The sequence below is a fragment of the Kryptolebias marmoratus genome, linkage group LG3 (assembly GCF_001649575.2).
Source record: "Kryptolebias marmoratus isolate JLee-2015 linkage group LG3, ASM164957v2, whole genome shotgun sequence".
In the NCBI taxonomy this organism is placed as follows: Eukaryota; Metazoa; Chordata; class Actinopteri; order Cyprinodontiformes; family Rivulidae; genus Kryptolebias; species Kryptolebias marmoratus.
This window is the reverse complement of record NC_051432.1, coordinates 23,818,452-23,832,010: the sequence shown is the minus strand read 5'-3', so window position 1 is coordinate 23,832,010 and position 13,559 is coordinate 23,818,452. Positions and strand designations below refer to the sequence as shown.

The window sequence follows — 13,559 nt, the reverse complement described above, 5'->3', positions numbered from 1 at the left end:
CACGCAAACGGTGTCCGATTTTGGAATCCGTGCTGAGAACAAACTCATCAGGTCAAACCTGCAGGATGCTCGGAGTCCTGCGAAGGAAATGAAATATTTCTCAGATGATCTAAAAGGAGCCCTTTCGCCTGAGTTATGGCCCGGGTTCGGCGTCGCTGAGAGGGGCGCGCGCTGCTCCCTCCCTCCCGCCCCGGAGGAGGCATCATCAGAGCTGATATATGGTCCAGCTCTGCGTTACCTTTACGAAACAAAAGGATCATCCGCGCTTTGGGTCGAGGAAAAAAAAAACAGATTCTGACTGAAAGCTGCGGCCTCTAAAGTAACTCGGCTTTTATTATTGTTTTAGAACCGTCCGGATAATCCAAATACTTTTACATAAAAGCCTAAAGTGCTGCAGAAGCTGAAGTTTGACGCGTCAAAAAACTGCCTGTTTTCTCTGCCTCTCTCTCTCTCCTTTCTGCTTCTCCTCATTTATCCCATTCCGGTGTCTCACCACACGACTAAATTAGACCAAAGATGATAAGAGCACAAAGCATCATAATTCCGCCGGGCTCCTCCTCCTTCCAACCATGCGTCCTAATTAATGGGACCCCCCACCCCCCTCCACTCCACCCCCCGTACGCAAAAAAAGCCCAGCACTGGACTGCAACATAGTCAAAGAGTGAAAGGGAAGAGGGCGAAAGTGCCACTGGAGATAATTGATTAGCTAGCAATCAATGATAACTTGTTAGTAATCGTCAACTCTTTGGAGCTCGCCATTTTCAGGGAGGCTTCTCACTCCTGCGGAGCCGCTGCTCACTCCGAGTGCATCCAATCCGGGAATAAGATCCGTTTCTCCCCTCGCTGCCTTCATCTTTCCAAACTGTTATGTGACTTTTCCTCCCCCCCTTTCCTCGCAGCCTCGCTCGTTCCTAACTGTTGTATTTCCCCCACCAAGTAAGGCGCAAACTCTTCCTTCGACCTGAGAATGACATCCAAAGAAGTGGCCAAATGTGACGCAGCGGAGAACAGGAGGCGCAGCCCGCTGGACCACTTGCCGCCTCCCGCCAACTCCAACAAGCCGCTGACGCCCTTCAGCATCGACGACATCCTCAACAAGCCGTCCGTGAAGCGCAGCTACACGATCTGCGGCACGGCGCACATCATTTCGTCCTCTGAGAAGCACCGGCCGTCCAGCCTGCCCCTGTCCAGCCGCGCGCTGCTCACCCAGACCTCGCCTCTGTGCGCGCTGGAGGAGCTGGCCAGCAAGACCTTCAAAGGGCTGGAAGTCAGCGTCCTGCAAGCTGCGGAAGGTAAAGCTCCAGGTCAAAACTGCACATTGTGATTTTAGAATTGGGGTTTTAATGCTTTGGGTGTTGTTATGGAGGGGTTTTATGTTTTCACTCTGCAGCTAAAACAAGCTGGAAAATATGTTCAGGGTTTGGCTTTCCTCAGGTGATGAGGGATGCACATTTTCCTTATTAAGTAAAAATCTCAGCCTGCTCCTTTTTTAATTTAATGGTATTTTGTGTTTGTGCTTATTGTATATTTATATACTTTTTAAATTATAATTGAATATCAATTTTAAAGACAACCCTGTTGGGATTATTTTTTGCGTTTTGGACACTTTTACGCGCATATTTGGGCCAAAATGAAGAAGCCATCCACCAGAATAAATCACTGATTTTCACCCAGCCTCTCCTCTTCCTCACAGGCCGGGACGGGATGACTCTGTTCGGCCAGAGAACCACCCCGAAGAAGCGCCGGAAGTCCCGGACGGCCTTCACCAACCACCAGATCTACGAGCTGGAGAAGCGCTTCCTGTACCAGAAGTACCTGTCCCCCGCCGACCGGGACCAGATCGCGCAGCAGCTGGGCCTGACGAACGCGCAGGTCATCACGTGGTTCCAGAACCGCCGGGCAAAGCTAAAACGGGACCTGGAGGAGATGAAAGCCGACGTGGAGTCGGCCAAGGCCATCGGCCAGGTCCCGCTGGACAAGCTGGCCAAGCTGGCGGACCTGGAGAAATGCGCCAACGGCACGCTGGGCCACCCGCGAGCCGAGTCCCCCGCGCGGGGAGGCCAGCAGGAGCACGAGCTCGCGCAGAAACTGCGGACGTCGCCGCTGTCCCCCTTCTCAGACCACACAACAAGTAAAGAGTGCTCGGAGGACGAGGACGTGGAGATTGACGTGGATGACTGATGGCGCGCGCGCGCGGTGAGACGATCCGAACCCCAACAGAAGACTTGTATAAACTTACTGCTTATATTGTAAACCATATCTCAGAACGTGTACCAAAATTAAAAAAGACTTTCCTATCGGCGCAGATCAACCTGTTCATAGTGAAGCATGAAGGCAGAACAAGAAATATGCAGAGATGTTTTCCAACAATGTATCCACGAGCGACGCGCCGCCGCGCCGCGCGACGCTCCTTTCGATCAAAGCAATATGGTCTGATGGTATTATTTTTTTACAGGACAAACACAACACACACAGAGGCTCTGAAAGGCGCGCGTGCACACACACACACACCTGCTCTGTTTCCTGTAAGGCCTGTCTGCACACACACACACACACCAATGAAAACGCTCCGGGTTTTCCCATTTGTTTGCATGGAAATGCATGTTTTGATTTGTGATCATTATATTTATTTTTCTTTATTTTTTTTTACTTTAATTTAAATGCTTATTTTTTTGTTTCTCTGAGCCAAATCCTTGTCACTGCCGGCTCTTCCTCCTCCTCCTCCTCCTCCTCCTCCTCCTCGGTGGTCGGAGAGGCTGAAACTCGGACACTCACAGGAATGCGTTTCATGGGAATGCTCCATGCCGGGAAGAGAAAAAAGAAGGAGACAAACAGATGAAAATGCGGTGATTTTGACAAGCTACTTTTTAGATTATTTGTTTGGATACGATAGATTTACAGTTCCTATAAATTTGTTATGTTTTGTACACCTGTAAGTGCCTTTCTAAAATCAGGACATGATCTGAAAACCAATGCACAGACTGTATTGTATATAGGCTACTATGGGAATAAAAATTGCTTTTCTGAATTTTTCTTTAATGTTGTAATTCTTGAGTTTATTGGGGACGTTTTCTTCATCATTTGCCAAACGTGTCCGCGCGCCAGCAGCGGCCTGTTCGGAGTCATTATTCTCAACTATTTCGCTCCTTTGTGTCTTTTTTTTTTTTTTTTGCACAAAGATGCCCCAAAAACATTTTGTGGCCCGGAATCCTGCGTCCCTTTTCACATCCCTAAATGCGTATCGTGACTTCTTGACCCTCAGACGTGTTTCTCCATTCGTGCTAAAAATTTATGTGAGAAACACAAATCTGGAGCCGGGGAGGGAGGAAAAAAAAGACGAAAAGAAAAAAAAAACAAAGTTTTGGACCAGTTTCCCCAGGCCTTTATAGAGCTTTTTTTTTTTTTTTTTTTTTTTTTTTTTGTTCTGCGGGACTGGGCTGTAATTTTGAGCGTAAAGCATGAAAAGTGGGGACAAATGAGCAGCGTCCCCTGATGGGACGCGCCACAAAGGAGCAGGGCCGCCCCCTCCCGCAGGCAGCAATACTGAGACAAGTGTGTCCCACCGCACAAAAAGGACGCAAACGTTTGGAAGCCATATGGTTTTTGAAATTTCCTCACAATTTCAGACAATTTGATGGATTGAGTTAACCCTCCTTTTTAAACAGTTTAACTGGGTGCGAACAAAGGCCATAATGCCGACATAGACCCCCCCCCCCCCTTCATGAGGGCATCTGCGGCTATTAATGTCTCTCCCCTTTTCTCTGCCTGCCGTTTTGAACAAGTCAATGAATTACAATGAAACTGCCCCCTTTCTGTTTTGTGTCTTTATCCGCTTTTTAGCTCAGGAATAATATGTTTGACTTCTGTCCAAGAAGGTTTTTCTGAACAAGAAATGGATTTTGTTGGAAGGGTTTTTAATGTTAAGCAGGGAGCCCCATAAAGAGTTGGGGACTGTGACACTTCTGCCAAAGTCTGGTTAGGGAGTCCCTTTGTTTGTTTTCTTCTCTTCTTTTGGCTCTTTATTTCTTTTGTCTTTAAGGAGTTTAATGAAGCTGAAAACATGGAGATGTGAGAAAAAAAGAGGCTGCAGCTCAAAAGCCGACCTCTCGTTTAACCCTCTTTGTTAAAAGAAGGGATAAGTTGAGCTGTCTTCTTCTGACTGGCTTTATAGTGTTTGCTTTTTTCTCTCTTTTAAACAGGAGCAGCTAAATAAGTTTATAGACCTGAGAACACTTCATTCTGTGTGGGCAAATTAAAACAGAGTAGAACAGACTTTAATGCCTGATCCATACCATTTAAATAATAAATACAGGAATATGTGAAACGGATTTTCTTAGTGAAAGCATTTTTGCAACATTTTACCCCACATTGTGTTTGGCCTTTATTCCTTTATTACCACAAACAGCAAAATGTATTTGCTATAAAGTAGTAATAAATACTGATCAATATATGTCAACAATTTTACCTTTTTACTGCAATAAATAACTCGTTGTTTGCATATAACTGGTTTATCATTGGAAAAACACTTGGAAAAATGAAACATTTGTTGGAAAAAAATCTAAATGTTCTTCTGTTTTTCAATTAAATATTCACTCCTGTTTAGTGCAAAATGAGTCGGGCTGTAATGATCATTTTTAAATCTGCAGTGATTTTAAAGGTCTGCAAGGAGACAACAAGAAAATCCATACATTTCAATTATTTTGGAAATTGACCCACAAATATGAGCATGTCAGTTCCAAACTTATATTATTAGTGCATGTGTGTGTGTGTATGTGTGTGTGCTCTGGAGCCTGTTCTGAATCAAGCATATTTATGAAGGGAGAGTGTTAAGGCAGGCCAAGTTTATGGATTTCACTTGCTTATTTTATGAGAGCTTGTCAGGCGGGCCGGTGATAAGTAATACTACAGTCTGAGGGACCACTTCGTGGTAATTAATCTGGAGGTCTTAAGTGTATTTCAGTATTTCACTTCAAGATAGGGGAAAAAAAATCACTACTTCAATCGTCCGGAAAATTGAAGTTTGATGCATGAGTCCCTACTGAAACAATGGAACAGCCCTCTCTCTTCTCATCCCTGCCCTCCCTCCCCTTTTCCTCTCCCCCTCTGTCTCTCTTCACTGTTTGTGGAAAACAACATCAGGTGGAAGTGTGAGGAACAACCTGATCAATTAGCTCAAAGCTTCTCATCTTGCAGGTTCAGAATATTTCTGTTCACATGATGGCCTAATGCTCTCTCACATACATTTTATATTTATCGTGATATATTTAGTTATTTATTCTTTCATTGTTATTATTAGCAAACAGGCAATAAAGGGGACGTCTTTAGCTTTTCCTGGAGTTTAAACCACTCTATATTTCTAAATGGAGCCAAAATGTAGAGTTTTAATCATAGCCTTCCTGTGGAGCCAGTTAATACTTCAAACTTCAATTTTACGGGCGATTGAACTAAGCATGTTCCTGACAGAATTGATGTATGTATTAATTTCCTTTAACTGTTGATTAATTAGGCTGCGCTGAGGGCTCAAATGGAACCAGGGTTTTGTTGTTTTTTTTTTGCTTAGAAATTTGCATATTAATCAAATTCTAGTTGATCATTGAAATAATCTGTGTGATTTCTGGGACAGAAGCTGGGAAATCGTAAAATAATAAAAAAGATAAGACTCCACAGAGCTCCAGCTGCTGCACTCTGCTAAGATTAAACAACCAGAGAAGGAAGATTTAGAGCAAAACTAAAATAAAAAATAATAATGAAAACAGTTTTGGTTTAAAAAAAGAAAAGAAAAGCTAAATACCTCAAGGACTTTTCTGTCTGGACGCAGAAAAACAGCAAGCTGGATGGATAAATGAAAAGTTAAGTGTTTGAGAAAACAAGGTGATGACTTTTTAAATAAATAAAACATAAAAACTCACATGTGGGAAGAGTTTTTATTATAATACCTCAACTAATAGCAAAAAATATAAACATATATTGATTTTATTCATTGAAAAACTTTGAGGTAGATGAAATATAATAATCATTTTCTTTTCTGAATTATTTAAAAGTTCTTTTAAAAAATTCAAAAAATATATATATATTTTGTATTAGGCAACTGTTCTGGTTTTGGCATTGATTTGGTAAATAGTTTAAATGGTCTAAAAAAAAGCTAATTATTATTTCACTACTGTAAAATATGAGACAATAATGTTAATAAAATCCTGATCATTAAAACTCCTGCAGAAATATGGATAAATAAGATTCAAATCAGGTCAGGTAGTAAAGTTAGATTCTGTTGTCAAGCAGATAAAAATGATAACAATGAAAACTGAGAAATGAAGTTAAAAAAAAGAATTTAACAAGAAGATTTAAGTCTGTATATTTTAAATTCAGAATAAAATAGTTTTAAAACATCAGTTCAGACTAATTCTACAAATACTATGCAAAAAGGATTAATAATAAATAAAATGCCAATGAATGCAGAAAATAAAAACCAAATACAATTTATGTCAAATCAGTACAATTTTAGACAAATTTATAAAATTTCAAAATAAAAAAAAGAAAGATTTAATAAGAGTTTGGTTGGAGAGCTGCAAAAAAGAGACAAACAGAGACACCTGCTGGTCTTTACAGATCAGTAAGTGCAGCCAAAAATAGCTACTGTGTGTGTGTGTGTGTGTGCGCGTGTGTGTGTGTGTTAGTAACATGAAAATATTAAACGACACTTTCTACAGAATTATAACGACATTACACAAAACACTCACTGCATTCGTTGTAAAGATAAACTAAGTTAACTCAGTTATGATGGGTCACAAATTACAGACATATTTTCTGCATGTGTTACAAGTTTTTTTTACTAAAATTAAAATGTAATAAAAACCCCTCCCTCAGCTGGTTTTCAGGCTGAATCCAAATAAAAGGAGCAGCTTGCTGAGTGTTTTCTTTGCTCTTCAAATAGACTTCATATGTGTTTAAAGGTAGTACTTTCTAATACCAACTGAGGTGAATCAGGCCAGAAAACAAGGAAGAAACTAAATGTCCATCAGGATCTAAATGAAAGGACAACTCAAACAATCCAGACCAAAAAAAAGAAGTTTGAAGACAGCTTCTGGCTGCATCTAATGTATAAAAATATCACAAAGGTTGGTGCATAAGAATGACACCTTCATGGTTCAAAACTGATGCAAAAGTGGGAAAAATCAGTGTTATTTTGGACAAAGAAGAAAGTCCAGATTTAATTCTAATCAATAAATAAAACATAGATAGGTTTGTTTGTTTTTTACATGATGGAAATGAAGTTTAAAGTTCATCGGCGGTAGCGGCTTTAGCTCCTCCCCTCCACACTTTCTCTGTCGCATGTTATGACGTCATTAAAGTTGGCGGTATTTTGAAACGGAGGGAGCGTGTGTTGCTGTTCGTGGAGATTAAAAAAGTGTGGATTCATTAAACATGGTGAGAATACCGGACCACAAACGGGTCCACGTTGTTTTTATATGTGTGCACTGAGGTTTTTCACGTTTAAAACAGAATTTCTCTTCTTCTAAACATTCGACGGATGTTCTCTCGAATCGATTTATTTTTTTCATGGGGGAAAAAAACCCGACGAGTTTAAACAAACGGTGTTGTGTCTTTTGTCGTCTTCTTCGTGTAAAAAGTTCCTAAAAGCCGACATGCTTGTGTGCGTGTTTTCCTCGGTGGTCAGGAGGTGGAGGTGGAAGCGGACGGAGGGGCAGCAGCTCGGTTATCAGAGGCCGCTCAGGCTGAGCTGCTGGAGCTCTGCGAGGAGCAGTTCACTCACCTGGAGAAGGTAAACACACCTGAGTAATGAGTCTGACTGTAACCAGGAGCTGGATCTGATCCAAGCATGCAAACCACCCAATGTGTCTGTGTTGCAGCTTCAGAATGAGATCATACTTTGTGAATCTGAGTTTTCTGAGACTCCACAAGACCAGGTAAGAGAAACAGTTTTTGTTTTTGTTACTAACTAAACAGGCTGTGTTTGAATGTCTCAAAAAGTTACACAACATAGTTATACATTGGGCATAAATTAACGTCATTTGTTTATATTTTGCACAGGGAGAGTATTTATATTATTGTTGGCAATAATAGAAAATACTTCCATATACTATACAAACACTAACGCATACATGCTATTCAAATACTATATATGTGCAATATAAACAATAGTGTATATTATATAATACTACTATCCTCCTGACTACAAATAGTTTACATCTATTTTTATAAAGTACTGGAATATCTTTTCACAGAAATATTATCGCTCACTGTCAAAAGGCAGACGACAATGTACCTCAGTCAGTTTTATAGATATTGAGCTCAAATCAGCTGTGGTAGTAGCTGAGAGTCACCTCCTAGTTTTACACCTTGCACTACAGAGTTCATTGTTGCCTAAAACTTTGGCGTTAACTTTTAAAGTAAACCTTGTTTGTCTGTTAGCAAAAAAAAAACAGTGGATGGATTTTATTGAAACTCAAAGTAATCACAACTCCTGGAGCCAACCCAGCTTAAAATGGCCGCTACAGCTAATCAACCTTAGGCAATAGAAAAATGACTATAACTCAGTCAGTTTTACAAATATTGCACTAAAATGTGGTGCGGTTGCAGTTGAGAGACATTCACAACGTATGCTTCGAGTGCTACACGTTGTGCAACATTTTGGCTGAAAGGTCCGTGTTCCGTCCGTGGCACTTCTGTTCCCTCCTAATGAGGACATCCCAGAAGACCTGTCAGTTTCCCAGATTTTGAGATAAATTTAGTAATAATAACCAGGAGTCATCCTCAACAAACACACTGTGAGCTGTCGTATCTCACGAGCGATCTCTGTAGTTTATAAGAATCTGCAGAATGTCGTTTTCAAGGTTGGACCCAAACGGCTGTAATTGTCCCTCCTCAGCGTAACATTTTCATATAAGTCTTTGACTTGAAAGGTGGCGGGTGATATGCATTCACTAGAGTGCTAGGCCTTTATTTCTAAAAGATTGTTTCCCATCCTGCCTAAACTAACTCAGTGTTTGAGTTTCCAGATTATAATCAGATTGTTTATATTTCTTATTATTATTGCTGATATATTTCTTATTTATTGGAGCTTTATTTTTTGTTTTTGGCTTTACATTTCTGAAGATTAGTTTTGCGTTGACATTAAACTCATGTAACTAACTTTACATAAGCAAGTAATTGTTTATAGATGTGTTGTATTTTGTGTAATTGTGAATATTCGTCTCCAGCAGTCAGTAAACAGGCTGATTGCGACAGAAGCTGAACTGAAGCAGTGGCTGTCGGTGGAGCCGAGCTGTGAGTCGCTTCAGCCATAAGATCTTCTCATTTAAATATTTACTGCTCAAATAATAATATTGCAAATCAAATCCACACTTGGCATCAGATATTACTATTTAATCATGAATTTATTGTTTTTTGGGGATGTTTTCTCTTCTAATGTGCAGTTTTAAATCTGACATCTGTAAAACTGAAGTTTGTTTCTTGTTTGCTCCTCAGTGCTGGCAAATAATTCAGAGATTTTACTTCAAGCTGGAAAAGAGGAAGTATGTTTATGTGTAAAATCCAATGAAGACTATTTATAGATAAGTTTACGAATTAAAAGCAGCCTTCATTAACATCATTTCCTCTCCCTGTTTTCTGCAGCTGCTCAAGCTGTGCTCCGAACTTGAAATGGTCGTTTCTTGTTGTGAAGCGAAGAGAGACAAACTGAAAGAGACTAAAGAACTGTGAGGAACTGACTGTAGCCTTTTTTAGAATGATTCTTCAGAGCACAGAAATGTTTCATTTAAGACTGAATCTGCTTTTCTTTGTTTTATCTGATGTTTGGAAGTGAACAGAAATGGCTGGAGGAGAAGAAGCAGGTGCTGAAAGCGGCAGAAAATCACATCGAACGGATTAAAATGGAAAAAGAGAAACTGTCTGAGCACAAGTGAGTCAGGTGGCAGAATCCAGCTAAGAACTGTTTAAACACTGAGTCCTGAACGGCGGTGCTGGAGAAGCTGAGCTGGTATAGCTAATACAAGCAGAACACTGGCTAAAAGCTAAAATATAGCAAAAGACTAGCTGAAAGGTAAAAGAAACCAAACGCTAGCTAAACGACAAAAATAGCAAAATGTTAACTAAAATTAGCACAAAGCTATGTGACAGCTAAAAATCACAGAATATTAGCTTAATGCTAAAAGTACCCAATGATAAACTAAAAGTTGCAAAAGGTAACTAAGTACTAGCTAAAAGTTTAAAGTAAATAAAGTTTAATCTTGTAATAATTATAAAAGTTACAAAAACCAAGAGTCATAGCACCTATCTCCTGAACGAGCTGAACAGTTGACAGCACAAAGTGTAAAGAAGAAGTTAATTTCCTAAAGATGTACAGAAAAATGAAAGAAATTGGAAACAGTTTAATGCTGACTCAGCATTAAGCCAAAGAGGTCCAGGTTTTAGGGTGTATTCAAAGCAGATGGCTGCAAACTAAATAAATATGTTAGTTAAACAAAATACAGTTTGGTTAAAATGAATGTATATTGATATGTTTAAATTCAGCTTTGTCATTAAAAGAAACCCCGTTTATTCTGTGTGTTCGTCCAGCATCCTGCTGGACACCAAGGAGAAGATCCAGAAGATGAAGGCCTATCAGGAGCAGCTGATGGAGTGTCTGGGTGACGTGCTGGAGGCGCACGTTCCTTTCCTGCAAAACGAATCCAGTTCCAGCAAGAAGAAGAAGGTGCAGTGACCGAACACGACAACGTGCCGTAGACGTTTCTGCTTCTCCCGTTCACTTTGCGCACGTTTCGTTTTGTTTTCAGAACGTTGAAGACGAGATCAGCGAGGATCTTATTTCTCTCAGTGAAATCCTGGAGGTGAGTTTGAACAGAGTCAACTCCAGGGTCAGATATCTGGGATGAATGTAAAACCAGTCAGTGTTTAGCTTTGACTGTCCTGACAGGTAGCTTTTCATCCATTCTTTCTTTGACAAACCTGTTTTTTTATGCCCACTGCCAAAGAGCAAAAGGCGGGCGATCATGTTTTTTCCTGTCTTCAAGAAGTGTGTGTGTGTCTGTCTGCAAAATGTCTTGTGAAACTCTGGACTGATTTTAATGAAACTCAGGAAGTAATCCCTGGATGAACCTCAACATCTGATTAACTTTTGGATTCATCCCAATTCAAGATGGCTGCCATTGCTAAGCAACCTTAGCAAACAAAAGCATCTATAACTCCATCAGTGGTGATAGCTGAGAGTCATCCCCAACTTATCCTTTGAGTGCTAACTGGTTGATTTCTAGCTGGTGTCTCAAAAGCTTTTAAATTTTGGAGCTATTAATTAAATTTTTATTTATTTATTTTAAATCATCGACCTGTCCTGCCTTTTTTCTCTCTGTGAGAACTCACCGTGTTGCTGTAAGAAATCCGACTTGTTCTTTACCAACTCTAGCAGTTTTACAGAAACTAGCTGTCCGTTTCTATAAACCCTGGGTGAAGTTACCAAGTTAACTACCAACGTCTCACCAGTTACCAGGACCTGAACTCTTCCGGTTAGTTGAGGTATTTTTGTACAAACCTCCCGTTGATCCAGGCTGTTTAAACAGTTTCAACCTGCAGGACTTCTCTCTGTAAATAAAACGTTTAACATTTTTCATTAAAAACAAAAACAGAACTAATCTCCACTTCACTCAGAATCAATGATAGGTTTAGTAAAAAACAAAGTTTTGTATTTTCTTGCATAAAACTTCTTATTGAGCTCAATAAACAACAAAAAAATAATAATCATTACTCAGGTTGTGTCTGTTGGATTTAAGTGCTATTATTTTCTTTTTTTTTGTATGTTCTGTGCAGCATTATTTTACTTTAATTAGTTCTGAGACACTCTGTAATGACTGGACCTCATGGGACGGTGTCCAGCGGTAGGACTGAGGACGTGTCCTCATATTTTAATCATTTTCGAGGAAACAAGCCTAATATGACTTTTTTTTTTCCCCAGCTCGCTGTATGACATGTAATTATTATTATTAATAACGCTGCATGCATATTCTTTTTCCATCAGCAGCTTGCATTGCCTTGTGTATTGCATTAATTGCTTCAGTGGTAACTGACTCATTATTAATGCTGTTAATTAAAGCTGCATTTTTCCAGCTTTAACTGCTGCTGGACTCAGATTGTTGTTCCACCTGTCACTTATTTCAACCAATATTAGTAAAACGTCATGTTTTTTGTGAAGTCACCTACCCTAGTTTTAACCCCATAAATGTAAAAAAGAGGCTAAAATAAAAGTTCTGTGGCTTTCATTTTTGCGTTTGCTAATGTCATCTAGCTGCGGTGGCCATCTTGAATTGGGGTGACTTTAAAAGGTAATCACTTGTAGATGTACAACCAGTGATGACTTTAAAGACCTTGAGGTGTTAAATTTATAATTTATTTTCAGTCTCTGGAACTCAACTTTTGATTTAAAGTCACTTACTTACCAGAGGGCAGCAATTAGGAAGTAGATTCTTTTTTTTTATTTATAGATCACTGCAGACGGATCAGATTGCTTGTACAGGTAGTGAAAATGTTTATTCCCATTATTTTATTAAGTGTTAATTATTGTTTAAGTGGAGTTAGATGAACGCTGAAAGTCCTGTCCAACAGAATCTCAGAAGGGCTCTAAAACCCTCCGTGTCTTCAATGCCTGCAGGTTCTCATGAACAGGGTTCTGAACACGCCACATGACCCGTATGTGACCATAGATCACACGTTCTGGCCACCGTATGTAGAGATGCTGCTCCGACACGGGATCGCAGTGAGACACCAGGAGAATAACTTCAAGATCCGCCTGGAAATGTTCTTTTAACGTCCTTCTCCTTTGAGCCTCTGAAGCACTAACTTGACTGGCAGTTTTTCTTTCTGTCTGCTGATATGAAGACGGTCTGTGCTCAGGAAGTATGCAGATTTACAGTTTAAAATAGTTTGTTTAGACCTCAAAGTGTTTTATATATATTGTGTATATAATGCTTTTATTTTAACTCGAATCAAAGACTAGATTCAAGTTAAAACTCTGCAATTTAATTTTTTTGTTACACTGTTTATTGTATTTACCCTTGAATTATATCAGTGCCTAATTGTAAATCTTTTCTCCACAACATATGTACTAACTTTTAATTAGATTTCCTTGAATTATTTTGTGTTCTTCAAAACTTGATGCTCCCAAATACACACCAACGTATGCTTAATCAATCTTAAACTGTTTAAATTGCTTTTAAATTTTAGGTTTTATAGTTTTTAACGTAGTTTATTTGTTGACATTGTTAGTTACCTTTACGATATGCTGTTTATATGTACATTTTTTTTGTTTAATAAACTTGTAAACTCATGTGTGTGTTCCTCAGTTTAAAATTATTCTTATGTGGAGAGTTGCAGTGTACAAAATACTAGAAAATTCACACCTAAATGATATTTTACAGTGGTGACAATTAGGTAACATTTAGTAATGCAGTGTCAATAAAACCACAATAACAATGTTTAAGAAGTATATAGTTATTGATTTTAAACGTGTGAAAGAAAGTGTTCTTGTAAAAGTTTCTAGAAGTGGACACTGA

At 39.4% G+C, this 13,559-nt stretch overlaps 2 protein-coding genes across 3 annotated transcripts; both read left to right on the top strand.

The window, feature by feature from the left end:
- The first annotated feature begins 661 nt into the window (after positions 1-661).
- lbx1b (ladybird homeobox 1b) lies at positions 662-3,137 on the top strand. Its single transcript, XM_017416912.3, has 2 exons — positions 662-1,292; positions 1,694-3,137. Exons 1-2 carry the CDS (start codon positions 968-970, stop codon positions 2,179-2,181), a joined length of 813 nt encoding a protein of 270 aa, XP_017272401.1. The 5' UTR covers positions 662-967; the 3' UTR covers positions 2,182-3,137.
- A 4,183-nt stretch (positions 3,138-7,320) lies between these two features.
- Positions 7,321-13,327, top strand: cenpk (centromere protein K). Of its 2 annotated transcripts, none has more exons than XM_025006070.2 (10): positions 7,321-7,425; positions 7,676-7,780; positions 7,869-7,925; positions 9,222-9,285; positions 9,487-9,533; positions 9,634-9,716; positions 9,821-9,919; positions 10,576-10,711; positions 10,794-10,847; positions 12,659-13,327. In XM_025006070.2, the coding sequence occupies exons 1-10, from the start codon at positions 7,423-7,425 to the stop codon at positions 12,812-12,814; spliced, it is 804 nt and encodes a 267-aa protein (XP_024861838.1). In that variant the 5' UTR covers positions 7,321-7,422; the 3' UTR covers positions 12,815-13,327. The 2 variants fall into 2 exon arrangements, with proteins under 2 accessions (XP_024861838.1, XP_017272388.1); XM_017416899.3 differs by having other exon boundaries at positions 9,219-9,285.
- Positions 13,328-13,559: the final 232 nt, after the last annotated feature.